This window comes from Oncorhynchus nerka, linkage group LG18 (assembly GCF_034236695.1).
Source record: "Oncorhynchus nerka isolate Pitt River linkage group LG18, Oner_Uvic_2.0, whole genome shotgun sequence".
Classification (NCBI taxonomy): domain Eukaryota; kingdom Metazoa; phylum Chordata; class Actinopteri; order Salmoniformes; family Salmonidae; genus Oncorhynchus; species Oncorhynchus nerka.
In genome coordinates this window covers 4,837,634-4,853,984 of record NC_088413.1, presented here as the reverse complement: position 1 = coordinate 4,853,984, position 16,351 = coordinate 4,837,634, and the positions used below count along the sequence as shown (strand labels likewise).

The window sequence follows — 16,351 nt, the reverse complement described above, 5'->3', positions numbered from 1 at the left end:
CACCATACACCCTGTTACACACCACCATACACCCTGTTAGACACCACCATACACCCTGTTACACACCACCATACACCCTGTTACACACCACCATACACCCTGCACACCACCATACACCCGCTGTTACACACCACCAAACACCCTGTTACACACCACCATACACCCTGTTACACACCACCATACACCCTGTTGCACACACCCTGTTACACCACACACCCTGTTACACACCACCATACACCCTGTTACACACCACCAAACACCATGTTACACACCCTGTTACACACCACCATACACCCTGTTACACACCACACAACACCCTGTTACACACACACCCTGTTACACCACCATACCCCTGTTACACACCACCATACACCCTGTTACACACCACCATACACCCTGTTACACACCACCATACACCCAGTTGCACACCACCATACACCCTGTTACACACCAAACACCCTGTTGCACACCACCATACACCCAGTTGCACACCACCATACACCCTGTTACACACCCCAAACACCCTGTTACACACCCTGTTACACACCATACACCCTGATGCACACCCTGTTACACACCACCATACACCCTGTTGCACACCACCAAACACCGTTACACACCAAACACCCAGTTGCACACCACCATACACCCTGTTGCACACCACCATACACCCTGTTGCACACCACCATACACCCAGTTGCACACCACCATACACCCTGTTACACACCAAACACCCTGTTGCACACCACCATACACCCTGTTACACACCACCATACACCCTGTTGCACACCACCATACACCCTGTTACACACCAAACACCATGTTGCACACCACCATACACCCTGTTACACACCACCATACACCCAGTTGCACACCACCATACACCCTGTTGCACACCACCATACACCCTGTTACACACCACCATACACCCTGTTACACCAACCACCATACACCATGTTACACACCACCATACACCCTGTTACACACCACCATACACCCTGTTACACACCACCAAACACCCTGTTACACACCACCATACACCCTGTTACACACCACCAAACACCCTGTTACACACCACTAACCCTGTTACACCACCATACACCCTGTTGCACACCATACACCCTGTTGCACGTTACACCAAACACCCTGTTACACACCACCATACACCCAGTTGCACACCACCATACACCCTGTTACACACCAAACACCCTGTTGCACACCACCATACACCCTGTTACACACCCAAACACCCTGTTGCACACCACTATACACCCTGTTGCACACCACCATACACCCTGTTGCACACCACCATACACCCTGTTACACACCAAACACCCTGTTGCACACCACCAAACACCATGTTACACACCCACCCTGTTACACACCACCATACACCCTGTTACACACCACCAAACACCCTGTTACACACCACCATACACCCTGTTGCACACCACCAAACACCCTGTTACACACCACCATACACCCTGTTACACACCACCATACACCCTGTTACACACCACCAAACACCCTGTTACACAACACCCTACACCACCCTGTTACACACCACCATACACCCTGTTACACACCAAACACCCTGTTACACACCACCATACACCCTGTTACACACCACCATACACCCTGTTACACACCACCATACACCCTGTTGCACACCACCATACACCCTGTTGCACACCACCATACACCCTGTTACACACCCACCATACACCCACCTGTTGCACACCACCATACACCCTGTTACACACCATGTTACACACCCACCCTGTTACACACCACCATACACCCTGTTGCACACCACCATACACCCAGTTGCACACCACCATACACCCTGTTACACACCACCATACACCCTGTTGCACACCACCATACACCCTGTTCACACCACTATACACCCTGTTACACACCACCATACACCCAGTTGCACACCACCATACACCCTGTTGCACACCACCATACACCCTGTTACACACCACCATACACCCTGTTGCACACCACCATACACCCTGTTACACACCAAACACCCTGTTACACACCACCATACACCCTGTTGCACACCACTATGCACACACCCTGTTACACACCACCATACACCCTGTTGCACACCACCATACACCCTGTTGCACACCACCAAACACCCTGTTGCACACCACCAAACACCCTGTTACACACCACCAAACACCCTGTTACACACCACACCCTGTTGCACACCCTGATGCACACCCTGTTACACCACCATACACCCTGTTGCACACCACCAACACCCTGTTACACACCAAACACCCTGTTACACACCACCATACACCCTGTTGCACACCACCATACACCCTGTTACACACCCTGTTACACAGCACCATACACCCTGTTACACACCCTGTTGCACACCACCATACACCCTGTTACACACCAAACACCCTGTTGCACACCACTATACACCCTGTTGCACACCACTATACACCCTGTTGCACACCACCATACACCCTGTTGCACACCCTGTTTACACACCAAACACCCTGTTTACACACCACCAAACACCATGTGACACACAACCAAACACCATGTTACACACCCTGTTACACACCACCATACACCCTGTTGCACACCATCACACACCCTGTTACACACCACCATACACCCTGTTGCACACCACCACACACCCTGTTACACACCACCATACACCCTGTTACACACCACCACACACCCTGTTACACACCACCATACACCCTGTTACACACCACCACACACCCTGTTACACACCACCATACACCCTGTTACACACCACCACACACCCTGTTACACACCACCATACACCCTGTTACACACCACCATACACCCTGTTACACACCACCATACACCCTGTTACACACCACCATACACCCTGTTACACACCACCATACACCCTGTTGCACCAAACACCCTGTTACACACCACCATACACCCTGCTGCACACCACCACACACCACCATGTTACACCCATACACCCTGTTACACACCACCATACACCCTGTTGCACACCACCATACACCCTGTTACACACCACCATACACCCTGTTACACACCAAACACCCTGTTACACACCACCATACACCCTGTTGCACACCACCATACACCCTGTTACACACCACCATACACCCAGTTGCACACCACCATACACCCTGTTACACACCACCATACACCCTGTTGCACACCACTATACACCCTGTTACACACCACCATACACCCTGTTACACACCATACACCCTGTTACACACCATACACCCTGTTACACACCACTACACACCCTGTTACACACCACCATACACCCTGTTACACACCACCATACACCCACCAAACACCCTGTTACACACCACCATACACCCTGTTGCACACCACCATACACCCTGTTGCACACCACCATACACCCTGTTGCACACCACCATACACCCTGTTACACACCACCATACACCCTGTTACACACCAAACACCCTGTTACACACCAAACACCCTGTTGCACACCACCATACACCCTGTTACACACCACCATACACCCAGTTGCACACCACCATACACCCTGTTACACACCACCATACACCCTGTTACACACCACCATACACCCTGTTACACACCACCATACACCCTGTTGCACACCACTATACACCCTGTTACACACCACTATACACCCTGTTACACACCACCAAAAACCCTGTTGCACACCACTATACACCCTGTTACACACCACCATATACCCAGTTGCACACCACCATACACCCTGTTGCACACCACCAAACACCCTGTTGCACACCACCAAACACCCTGTTACACACCAAACACCCTGTTACACACCACCAAACACCCTGTTACACACCACCGTACACCCTGATGCACACCATGTTACACACCATACACCCTGTTGCACGTTACACACCAAACACCCTGTTACACACCACCATACACCCAGTTGCACACCACCATACACCCTGTTACACACCCTGTTACACAGCACCATACACCCTGTTACACACCCTGTTGCACACCACCATACACCCTGTTACACACCAAACACCCTGTTGCACACCACTATACACCCTGTTGCACACCACCATACACCCTGTTGCACACCACCATACACCCTGTTGCACACCACCATACACCCTGTTGCACACCCTGTTTACACACCAAACACCCTGTTTACACACCACCAAACACCATGTGACACACAACCAAACACCATGTTACACACCCTGTTACACACCACCATACACCCTGTTGCACACCACCATACACCCTGTTACACACCACCATACACCCTGTTACACACCACCATACACCCTGTTACACACCACCATACACCCTGTTGCACACCACCATACACCCTGTTACACACCACCACACACCCTGTTACACACCACCATACACCCTGTTACACACCACCATACACCCACCAAACACCCTGTTACACACCACCATACACCCACCAAACACCCTGTTGCAACACCACCATACACCCACCAAACACCCTGTTGCACACCACCATACACCCTGTTACACATCCCTCCACGTTACACACCCCGTTATACTCCCCCCACCACCACAAAAACACCCCTCATTACCTGAGCAGACAGCATCCTGCTCCACAGTAGTTGAGTGTTGGGTTAGAAACTTCCTCAGCATCGATCCCAAACCAGCCAAACCTAGAGATACACACACAGTGTATTGTAAGGGTGTGTGTGTATCTCTAGGTTTGGCTGGTGTGTGTGTGTGAGGTGTGTGTGTGTGTGTGTATCTCTAGGTTTGGCTGGTGTGTGTGCGCGAGGTGTGTGTGCGCGAGGTGTGTGTGCGCGAGGTGTGTGTGCGCGTGCGTACCTGGAGCTTGCCCAACCAATGAGGAGGTTGAAAGAGGCCCAGATGAGGAGGCCCAGACCCAGACCGATGGTTTTCACTATGGGGACCACCGTGATGTTACCTACACACACACACACAAACACATGGATTAAATACTTACCTGTAGCCCAGGGGGCCCCCCAGCATGGCTAGAGGTATACTGACCTGTAGCCCAGATGCCCCCCCCCCCCCCAGCATGGCTAGAGGTATACTGACCTGTAGCCCAGATGCCCCCAGCATGGCTAGAGGTATACTGACCTGTAGCCCAGATGCCCCCAGCATGGCTAGAGGTATACTGACCTGTAGCCCAGATGGCCCCCCAGCATGGCTAGAGGTATACTGACCTGTAGCCCAGATGCCCCCCCCAGCATGGCTAGAGGTATACTGACCTGTAGCCCAGATGGCCCCCCAGCATGGCTAGAGGTATACTGACCTGTAGCCCAGATTCCCCCCAGCATGGCTAGAGGTATACTGACCTGTAGCCCAGATGGCCCCCACCAGCATGGCTAGAGGTATACTGACCTGTAGCCCAGATGCCCCCCCAGCATGGCTAGAGGTATACTGACCTGTAGCCCAGATGCCCCCCCAGCATGGCTAGAGGTATACTGACCTGTAGCCCAGATGGCCCCCCCCAGCATGGCTAGAGGTATACTGACCTGTAACCCAGATGCCCCCCCAGCATGGCTAGAGGTATACTGACCTGTAGCCCAGATGCCCCCCAGCATGGCTAGAGGTATACTGACCTGTAGCCCAGATGGCCCCCCAGCATGGCTAGAGGTATACTGACCTGTAGCCCAGATGCCCCCCCCAGCATGGCTAGAGGTATACTGACCTGTAGCCCAGATGGCCCCCAGCATGGCTAGAGGTATACTGACCTGTAGCCCAGATGCCCCCCCAGCATGGCTAGAGGTATACTGACCTGTAGCCCAGATGGCCCCCACCAGCATGGCTAGAGGTATACTGACCTGTAGCCCAGATGCCCCCCCCAGCATGGCTAGAGGTATACTGACCTGTAGCCCAGATGGCCCCCCAGCATGGCTAGAGGTATACTGACCTGTAGCCCAGATGCCCCCCAGCATGGCTAGAGGTATACTGACCTGTAGCCCAGATGCCCCCCAGCATGGCTAGAGGTATACTGACCTGTAGCCCAGATCCCCCCCAGCATGGCTAGAGGTATACTGACCTGTAGCCCAGATGCCCCCCCAGCATGGCTAGAGGTATACTGACCTGTAGCCCAGATGCCCCCCCCCAGCATGGCTAGAGGTATACTGACCTGTAGCCCAGATGCCCCCCCAGCATGGCTAGATGTATACTGACCTGTAGCCCAGATGCCCCCCCCCAGCATGGCTAGAGGTATACTGACCTGTAGCCCAGATGCCCCCCCCAGCATGGCTAGATGTATACTGACCTGTAGCCCAGATGCCCCCCCCCCCAGCATGGCTAGAGGTATACTGACCTGTAGCCCAGATGCCCCTAGCCATGCATGGCTAGAGGTATACTGACCTGTAGGTCAGATGCCCCCCAGCATGGCTAGGGTCTGACCTGTAGGTCAGATGCCCCCCCAGCATGGCTAGAGGTATACTGACCTGTAGCCCAGATGCCCCCCAGCATGGCTGGGAGAGGTATACTGACCTGTAGCCCAGATGCCCCCATGCAGCATGGCTAGAGGTATACTGACCTGTAGCCCAGATGCCCCCATACCCCAGCATGCTGAGGTATATCTGGGCCTGGTCAGCAGATGCCCCAGCATGGCTGAGGTATACTGACCTGTAGCCCAGATGCCCCCCAGCCATGGCTAGAGGTATACTGACAGGTCCCACCCCCAGCCATGCTGAGGGTACTGACCTGTACCCAGAGCCCCCCTCTAGCCATGCTGAGGTATACTCTGGGCTACAGGTCAATATCCTCTAGCCATGCTGGGAGGGGGCATATCTGGGCTGTAGGTCAGCTACAGATTGGGGCCTGACCTGTCCCCCCCAGCATGGCTGAGGTATACTGACATGTAGCCCAGATTGCCCCCAGCATGGCTAGAGGTATACTGACCTGTAGCCCAGATGGCCCCCAGCATGGCTAGAGGTATACTGACCTGTAGCCCAGATGCCCCCCAGCATGGCTAGAGGTATACTGACCTGTAGCCCAGATGCCCCCACCCCCAGCATGGCTAGAGGTATACTGACCTGTAGCCCAGATGCCGCCCCCCCAGCATGGCTAGAGGTATACTGACCTGTAGCCCAGATGCCGCCCCCAGCATGGCTAGAGGTATACTGACCTGTAGCCCAGATGCCCCCCCAGCATGGCTAGAGGTATACTGACCTGTAGCCCAGATGTCCCCCCCCCCCAGCATGGCTAGATGTATACTGACCTGTAGCCCAGATGCCCCCCCCCCAGCATGGCTAGAGGTATACTGACCTGTAGCCCAGATGCCCCCCTCCCAGCATGGCTAGAGGTATACTGACCTGTAGCCCAGATGCCCCCCCCAGCATGGCTAGAGGTATACTGACCTGTAGCCCAGATTGCCCCCCCCAGCATGGCTAGAGGTATACTGACCTGTAGCCCAGATGCCCCCCCAGCATGGCTAGAGGTATACTGACCTGTAGCCCAGATGCCCCCAGCATGGCTAGAGGTATACTGACCTGTAGCCCAGATGCCGCCCAGCATGGCTAGAGGTATACTGACCTGTAGCCCAGATGCCCCCTCCCAGCATGGCTAGAGGTATACTGACCTGTAGCCCAGATGCCCCCCCAGCATGGCTAGAGGTATACTGACCTGTAGCCCAGATGGCCCCCCCCCAGCATGGCTAGAGGTATACTGACCTGTAGCCCAGATGGCCCCCCTCCCAGCATGGCTAGAGGTATACTGACCTGTAGCCCAGATGCCCCCCCCCAGCATGGCTAGAGGTATACTGACCTGTAGCCCAGATGGCCCCCTCCCAGCATGGCTAGAGGTATACTGACCTGTAGCCCAGATGGCCCCCCTCCCAGCATGGCTAGAGGTATACTGACCTGTAGCCCAGATGCCGCCCCCTCCCAGCATGGCTAGAGGTATACTGACCTGTAGCCCAGATGGCCCCCTCCCAGCATGGCTAGAGGTATACTGACCTGTAGCCCAGATGCCCCCTCCTCCCAGCATGGCTAGAGGTATACTGACCTGTAGCCCAGATGCCCCCCCCAGCATGGCTAGAGGTATACTGACCTGTAGCCCAGATGGCCCCCCCCAGCATGGCTAGCGGCCAGAAGGTGGGAGACCCCAGAATAATGTTGACCACCAGAGAGACGCTCCAGACTGCTGCACACAGCACCCACTGGAAGAACAGACCTGCAACACACCAAATCAAATGTTATTGGTAACCTGCGGTACCACACTGCCAACAGCCGTAGCAAAGGTGAGTTGGACACACCTGGGGTGCATTCAGCAGGACACAGTGTTTTGGTAATAAGGAATCACATGAGCTCTATTCATGGTATTTCTAGGTTTGGCAAATGAATGTGGCCCTGCCTTTCTTACTCAACAGCATCATTGATTAGTGATGACGTAGCCTAATCAATCAGTGATCGATAAGTATTACACAATAAGGAAAGTTGCGTTTGTAAAGCCTCGGAAACAGTGGAAAGTTCAGAACACATAACATGTAATCGTACAGGAAAGAAGGTTAACAATGTCAAGTTACCAGACCCACGAAACACCAGGAATAAACCAAGTGTCGTCTTTTAAAGCCGTTTAACCGGTCCCCGGTTAACGCGTTGAGTAAACTAGCTAACGTTAGTGCGTTGAACTCATTATACATTTGTCCCGCTTCGTCCTTACCGTCTCCGGTGGGTATCTTCTTCACGGGGACAAAGTTAGAACCGTAAAACAGAACGGCCACCCCGCACGAGACGAAGCCGTAGGTTAGGTCGGTGCCGTTGGACGAGTTAGTCACGAGCTGCACCGAATACTTCCCGAGTTGTCCGGTATTCTCACCTGAAACAAGCACAAACGGGTCTGACACAGTAGTAGCCCATACAGACCCGTAGGAAATGACAAGAGACCTACGGTAACAAACCTGTAGATGTATTCAACTCGGCGTCACATTGTACCGCATGTAGTGTCGCTAGGAGCAGACATACACTGCTAACAACACTCAACAATAACATGACGACTAGATACGAGCTGACTACTAACCATAACCAGCTGTTTCAATATACTACTTAGACATTAACGGTGTAGACCGGTTTTACAACTCTGCAAGGTACTGACAACTGCGGTGCGGAGGAGTTACACTTCCGTGTACATCACATGACCACCGTGTACATCACATGACCACCGTGCCGTTCGTTTTGCACCGCTGGGCAATATTAACCCCAAAGATGGTGGATAAATAAGAGTTTTACTCAGGCCGTTTTACCATTGGAGATTTTTTGTTGTTGTCAATGTTCCTGTCAGTGTAAGTTTCCTCTTTCTGCTCTTCCCGTGTGAGCTCCTGGTTCCTCCATAATATCTGTCATGCTCACGCAAGACAGGGAACAGCTGGCTCTGGGTCTACTTATATCTGTCATGCTCACGCAAGACAGGGCACAGCTGGCTCTGGGTCTACTCATATCTGTCATGCTCACGCAAGACAGGGACCAGCTGGCTCTGGGTCTACTCATATCTGTCATGCTCACGCAAGAGAGGGAACAGCTGGCTCTGGGTCTACTCATATCTGTCATGCTCACGCAAGACAGGGAACAGCTGGCTCTGGGTCTACTCATATCTGTCATGCTCACGCAAGACAGGGAACAGCTGGCTCTGGGTCTACTCATATCTGTCATGCTCACGCAAGACAGGGAACAGCTGGCTCTGGGTCTACTTATATCTGTCATGCTCACGCAAGACAGGGAACAGCTGGCTCTGGGTCTACTTATATCTGTCATGCTCACGCAAGAGAGGGAACAGCTGGCTCTGGGTCTACTCATATCTGTCATGCTCACGCAAGAGAGGGAACAGCTGGCTCTGGGTCTACTCATATCTGTCATGCTCACGCAAGACAGGGAACAGCTGGCCCTGGGTCTACTTGTTGGACTCACTTCTGTTTTCCAGGTGGGAGTCAGCTGAGGTCGCTGATTCTGAGGTCGCTGATTCTGAGGTCGCTGATTCTGAGGTCGCTGATTCTGAGGTCGCTGATTCTGAGGTCGCTGATTCTGTGATGCGTTGCTGATCTGCACTCCTCTCCTTTTCCTTTGAGCTCATCACAGCTGTGGGAGTGATGGGTCTAGTGGTGATGGGAGTGATGGGTCTAGTGGTGATGGGAGTGATGGTCTAGTGGTGATGGGAGTGATGGGTCTAGTGGTGACGGGAGTGATGGGTCTAGTGGTGATGGGAGTGATGGGTCTAGTGGTGATGGGAGTGATGGGTCTAGTGGTGATGGGTCTAGTGGTGATGGGAGTGATGGGTCTAGTGGTGATGGGAGTGATGGGTCTAGTGGTGATGAGAGTGATGGGTCTAGTGGTGATGGGTCTAGTGGTGATGGGAGTGATGGGTCTAGTGGTGATGGGAGTGATGGGTCTAGTGGTGATGGGTCTAGTGGTGATGGGTCTAGTGGTGATGGGTCTAGTGGTGATGAGAGTGATGGGTCTAGTGGTGATGGGAGTGATGGGTCTAGTGGTGATGGGAGTGATGGGTCTAGTGGTGATGGGTCTAGTGGTGATGGGAGTGATGGGTCTAGTGGTGATGGGAGTGATGGGTCTAGTGGTGATAGGAGTGATGGGTCTAGTGGTGATGGGAGTGATGGGTCTAGTGGTGATGGGAGTGATGGGTCTAGTGGTGATGAGAGTGATGGGTCTAGTGGTGATGGGTTTAGTGGTGATGGGAGTGATGGGTCTAGTGGTGATGGGTCTAGTGGTGATGGGTTTAGTGGTGATGGGAGTGATGGGTTTAGTGGTGATGGGTCTAGTGGTGATGGGAGTGATGGGTCTAGTGGTGATGGGAGTGATGGGTCTAGTGGTGATGGGTTTAGTGGTGATGGGTCTAGTGTTGATGGGAGTGATGGGTCTAGTGGTGATGAGAGTGATGGGTCTAGTGGTGATGAGAGTGATGGGTCTAGTGGTGATGGGAGTGATGGGTCTAGTGGTGACGGGAGTGATGGGTCTAGTGGTGATGAGAGTGATGGGTCTAGTGGTGATGGGAGTGATGGTCTAGTGGTGATGGGAGTGATGGGTCTAGTGGTGATGGGAGTGATGGGTCTAGTGGTGATGGGAGTGATGGGTCTAGTGGTGATGGGAGTGATGGGTCTAGTGGTGATGGGTCTAGTGGTGATGGGAGTGATGGGTCTAGTGGTGATGGGAGTGATGGGTCTAGTGGTGATGGGTCTAGTGGTGATGGGAGTGATGGGTCTAGTGGTGATGGGAGTGATGGGTCTAGTGGTGATGGGTCTAGTGGTGATGGGAGTGATGGGTCTAGTGGTGATGGGTCTAGTGGTGATGGGAGTGATGGGTCTAGTGGTGATGGGTCTAGTGGTGATAGATAGTGATGGGTCTAGTGGTGATGGGTCTAGTGGTGATGGGTCTAGTGGTGATGGGTCTAGTGGTGATGGGTCTAGTGGTGATGGGTCTAGTGGTGATGGGAGTGATGGGTCTAGTGGTGATGGGAGTGATGGGTCTAGTGGTGATGGGTTTAGTGGTGATGGGTCTAGTGGTGATGGGAGTGATGGGTCTAGTGGTGATGAGAGTGATGGGTCTAGTGGTGATGAGAGTGATGGGTCTAGTGGTGATGGGAGTGATGGGTCTAGTGGTGACGGGAGTGATGGGTCTAGTGGTGATGAGAGTGATGGGTCTAGTGGTGATGGGTCTAGTGGTGATGGGAGTGATGGTCTAGTGGTGATGGGAGTGATGGGTCTAGTGGTGATGGGAGTGATGGGTCTAGTGGTGATGGGAGTGATGGGTCTAGTGGTGATGGGTCTAGTGGTGATGGGAGTGATGGGTCTAGTGGTGATGGGTCTAGTGGTGATGGGAGTGATGGGTCTAGTGGTGATAGATAGTGATGGGTCTAGTGGTGATGGGAGTGATGGGTCTAGTGGTGATGGGAGTGATGGGTCTAGTGGTGATGGGTTTAGTGGTGATGGGAGTGATGGGTCTAGTGGTGATGGGTCTAGTGGTGATGGGTTTAGTGGTGATGGGAGTGATGGGTTTAGTGGTGATGGGTCTAGTGGTGATGGGAGTGATGGGTCTAGTGGTGATGGGAGTGATGGGTCTAGTGGTGATGGGTCTAGTGGTGATGGGAGTGATGGGTCTAGTGGTGATGAGAGTGATGGGTCTAGTGGTGATGAGAGTGATGGGTCTAGTGGTGATGGGAGTGATGGGTCTAGTGGTGACGGGAGTGATGGGTCTAGTGGTGATGAGAGTGATGGGTCTAGTGGTGATGGGAGTGATGGTCTAGTGGTGATGGGAGTGATGGGTCTAGTGGTGATGGGAGTGATGGGTCTAGTGGTGATGGGAGTGATGGGTCTAGTGGTGATGGGAGTGATGGGTCTAGTGGTGATGGGTCTAGTGGTGATGGGAGTGATGGGTCTAGTGGTGATGGGTCTAGTGGTGATGGGAGTGATGGGTCTAGTGGTGATGGGAGTGATGGGTCTAGTGGTGATGGGTCTAGTGGTGATGGGAGTGATGGGTCTAGTGGTGATGGGTCTAGTGGTGATGGGAGTGATGGGTCTAGTGGTGATGGGTCTAGTGGTGATAGATAGTGATGGGTCTAGTGGTGATGGGAGTGATGGGTCTAGTGGTGATGGGTCTAGTGGTGATGGGTCTAGTGGTGATGGGAGTGATGGGTCTAGTGGTGATGGGTCTAGTGGTGATGGGAGTGATGGGTCTAGTGGTGATGGGAGTGATGGGTCTAGTGGTGATGGGTTTAGTGGTGATGGGTCTAGTGGTGATGGGAGTGATGGGTCTAGTGGTGATGAGAGTGATGGGTCTAGTGGTGATGAGAGTGATGGGTCTAGTGGTGATGGGAGTGATGGGTCTAGTGGTGACGGGAGTGATGGGTCTAGTGGTGATGAGAGTGATGGGTCTAGTGGTGATGGGTCTAGTGGTGATGGGAGTGATGGTCTAGTGGTGATGGGAGTGATGGGTCTAGTGGTGATGGGAGTGATGGGTCTAGTGGTGATGGGAGTGATGGGTCTAGTGGTGATGGGTCTAGTGGTGATGGGAGTGATGGGTCTAGTGGTGATGGGTCTAGTGGTGATGGGAGTGATGGGTCTAGTGGTGATGGGTCTAGTGGTGATAGATAGTGATGGGTCTAGTGGTGATGGGAGTGATGGGTCTAGTGGTGATGGGAGTGATGGGTCTAGTGGTGATGGGAGTGATGGGTCAGTGGTGATGGGAGTGATGGGTCTAGTGGTGATGGGTCTAGTGGTGATGGGTCTATGGTGATGGGAGTGATGGGTCTAGTGGTGATGGGTCTAGTGGTGATGGGTCTAGTGGTGATGGGAGTGATGGGTCTAGTGGTGATGGGATGGGTCTAGTGGTGATGGGAGTGATGGGTCTAGTGGTGATGGGTCTAGTGGTGATGGGAGTGATGGGTCTAGTGGATGATGGGTCTGATGGTGATGGGAGTGATGGGTCTAGTGGTGATGGGAGTGATGGGTCTAGTGGTGATGGGAGTGATGGGTCTAGTGGTGATGGGAGTGATGGGTCTAGTGGTGATGGGAGTGATGGGTCTAGTGGTGATGGGTCTAGTGGTGATGGGAGTGATGGGTCTAGTGGTGATGGGTCTAGTGGTGATAGATAGTGATGGGTCTAGTGGTGATGGGAGTGATGGGTCTAGTGGTGATGGGAGTGATGGGTCTAGTGGTGATGGGTCTAGTGGTGATGGGAGTGATGGGTCTAGTGGTGATGGGAGTGATGGGTCTAGTGGTGATGGGAGTGATGGGTCTAGTGGTGATGGGAGTGATGGGTCTAGTGGTGATGGGAGTGATGGGTCTAGTGGTGATGGGTCTAGTGGTGATAGATAGTGATGGGTCTAGTGGTGATAGATAGTGATGGGTCTAGTGGTGATGGGAGTGATGGGTCTAGTGGTGATGGGAGTGATGGGTCTAGTGGTGATGGGTCTAGTGGTGATGGGAGTGATGGGTCTAGTGGTGATGGGTTTAGTGGTGATGGGCGTGATGGGTCTAGTGGTGATGGGTCTAGTGGTGATGGGAGTGATGGGTCTAGTGGTGATGGGAGTGATGGGTCTAGTGGTGATGGGTCTAGTGGTGATGGGTCTAGTGGTGATGGGAGTGATGGGTCTAGTGGTGATGGATCTAGTGGTGATGGGTCTAGTGGTGATGGGTCTAGTGGTGATGGGAGTGATGGGTCTAGTGGTGATGGGTCTAGTGGTGATGGGTCTAGGGGTGATGGGAGTGATGGGTCTAGTGGTGATGGGTCTAGTGGTGATGGGTCTAGTGGTGATGGGTCTAGTGGTGAAGGGAGTGATGGGTCTAGTGGTGATGGGTCTAGTGGTGATGGGAGTGATGGGTCTAGTGGTGATGGGTCTAGTGGTGATGGGAGTGATGGGTCTAGTGGTGATGGGTCTAGTTGTGATGGGTCTAGTGGTGATGGGAGTGATGGGTCTAGTGGTGATGGGTCTAGTGGTGATGGGAGTGATGGGTCTAGTGGTGATGGGTCTAGTGGTGATGGGTCTAGTGGTGATGGGTCTAGTGGTGATGGGAGTGATGGGTCTAGTGGTGATGGGAGTGATGGGTCTAGTGGTGATGGGTCTAGTGGTGATGGGTCTAGTGGTGATGGGTCTAGTGGTGATGGGAGTGATGGGTCTAGTGGTGATGGGTCTAGTGGTGATGGGTCTAGTGGTGATGGGAGTGATGGGTCTAGTGGTGATGGGTCTAGTGGTGATGGGAGTGATGGGTCTAGCGGTGATGGGTCTAGTGGTGATGGGTCTAGTGGTGATGGGTCTAGTGGTGATGGGAGTGATGGTCTAGTGGTGATGGGAGTGATGGGTCTAGTGGTGATGTCTCTCAGCCCATGATGGGTATTTTCATCTGTTGGGGTTGTTTTCACTTTGAACAATGTGTGTGAATGAGCGAAGGAACTTAACGATGAGTTGTGAGATACGATTGACTACTCCAATTACATTATCAACTAATTAGTAGACAATTAGTACCTAATGACTGCAGGGCTGGGAGCTGGGAGTAAACCACTACACTACTGGGCTTTCTGACCCAGAGCTGAGAGAAAACCACTACACTACTGGGCTTTCTGACCCAGAGCTGAGAGAGAACGACAACACTACTGGGCTTTCTGACCCAGAGCTGAGAGAGAACCACTATACTACTGGGTTTTCTCACCCAGAGCTGAGATAGAGTTGATAGCTAGTGATATATATTGTTGATAGCTAGTGATAGTGTTGATAGCTAGTGATAGAGTTGATAGCTAGTGATAGATAGTGTTGATAGCTAGTGATAGATAGTGTTGATAGCTAGTGATATATATTGTTGATAGCTAGTGATAGTGTTGATAGCTAGTGATAGAGTTGATAGCTAGTGATAGATAGTGTTGATAGCTAGTGATATATATTGTTGATAGCTAGTGATAGTGTTGATAGCTAGTGATAGTGTTGATAGATAGTGATAGTGTTGATAGCTAGTGTTGATAGCTAGTGATAGATATTGTTGATAGCTAGTGATAGTGTTGATAGCTAGTGATAGTGTTGATAGATAGTGATAGTGTTGATAGCTAGTGTTGATAGCTAGTGATATATATTGTTGATAGCTAGTGATAGTGTTGATAGCTAGTGATAGTGTTGATAGATAGTGATAGTGTTGATAGCTAGTGATATATATTGTTGATAGCTAGTGATAGTGTTGATAGCTAGTGATAGTGTTGATAGCTAGTGATAGTGTTGATAGCTAGTGATAGAGTTGATAGCTAGTGATAGATAGTGTTGATAGCTAGTGATATATATTGTTGATAGCTAGTGATAGAGTTGATAGCTAGTGATAGATAGTGTTGATAGCTAGTGATATATATTGTTGATAGCTAGTGATAGTGTTGATAGCTAGTGATAGAGTTGATAGCTAGTGATAGATAGTGTTGATAGCTAGTGATATATTGTTGATAGCTAGTGATAGTGTTGATAGCTAGTGATAGTGTTGATAGCTAGTGATAGATATTGTTGATAGCTAGTGATAGATAGTGTTGATAGCTAATCATAGCTAGTGGTAGTGTTGATAGCTAGTGTTGATAGCTAATTATAGCTAGTGATAGATAGTGTTGATAGCTAATTATAGCTAGTGATAGATAGTGTTGATAGCTAATTATAGCTAGTGATAGATAGTGTTGATAGCTAATTATAGCTAGTGATAGATAGTGTTGATAGCTAATTATAGCTAGTGATAGATAGTGTTGATAGCTAGTGATAGATGTGTTGATAGATATTGATAGTGTTGATAGCTAGTGCTAGATAGTGTTGATAGCTAGTGCTAGATAGTGTTGATAGCTAATTATAGCTAGTGCTAGATAGTGTTGAT

At 51.6% G+C, this 16,351-nt stretch overlaps 1 protein-coding gene across 1 annotated transcript in view; it reads right to left on the bottom strand.

The window, feature by feature from the left end:
* The window catches only part of tmem144a (transmembrane protein 144a), a 31,317-nt gene extending 22,165 nt beyond the window's left edge, over positions 1-9,152 (bottom strand). Inside the window, 5 exon segments of the mRNA XM_065003458.1 lie at positions 4,605-4,685; positions 4,858-4,957; positions 8,068-8,190; positions 8,680-8,835; positions 8,918-9,152. Coding sequence (XP_064859530.1) covers positions 4,605-4,685; positions 4,858-4,957; positions 8,068-8,190; positions 8,680-8,835; positions 8,918-9,008 — 551 coding nt within the window. The 5' untranslated portion in view covers positions 9,009-9,152.
* Positions 9,153-16,351: the final 7,199 nt, after the last annotated feature.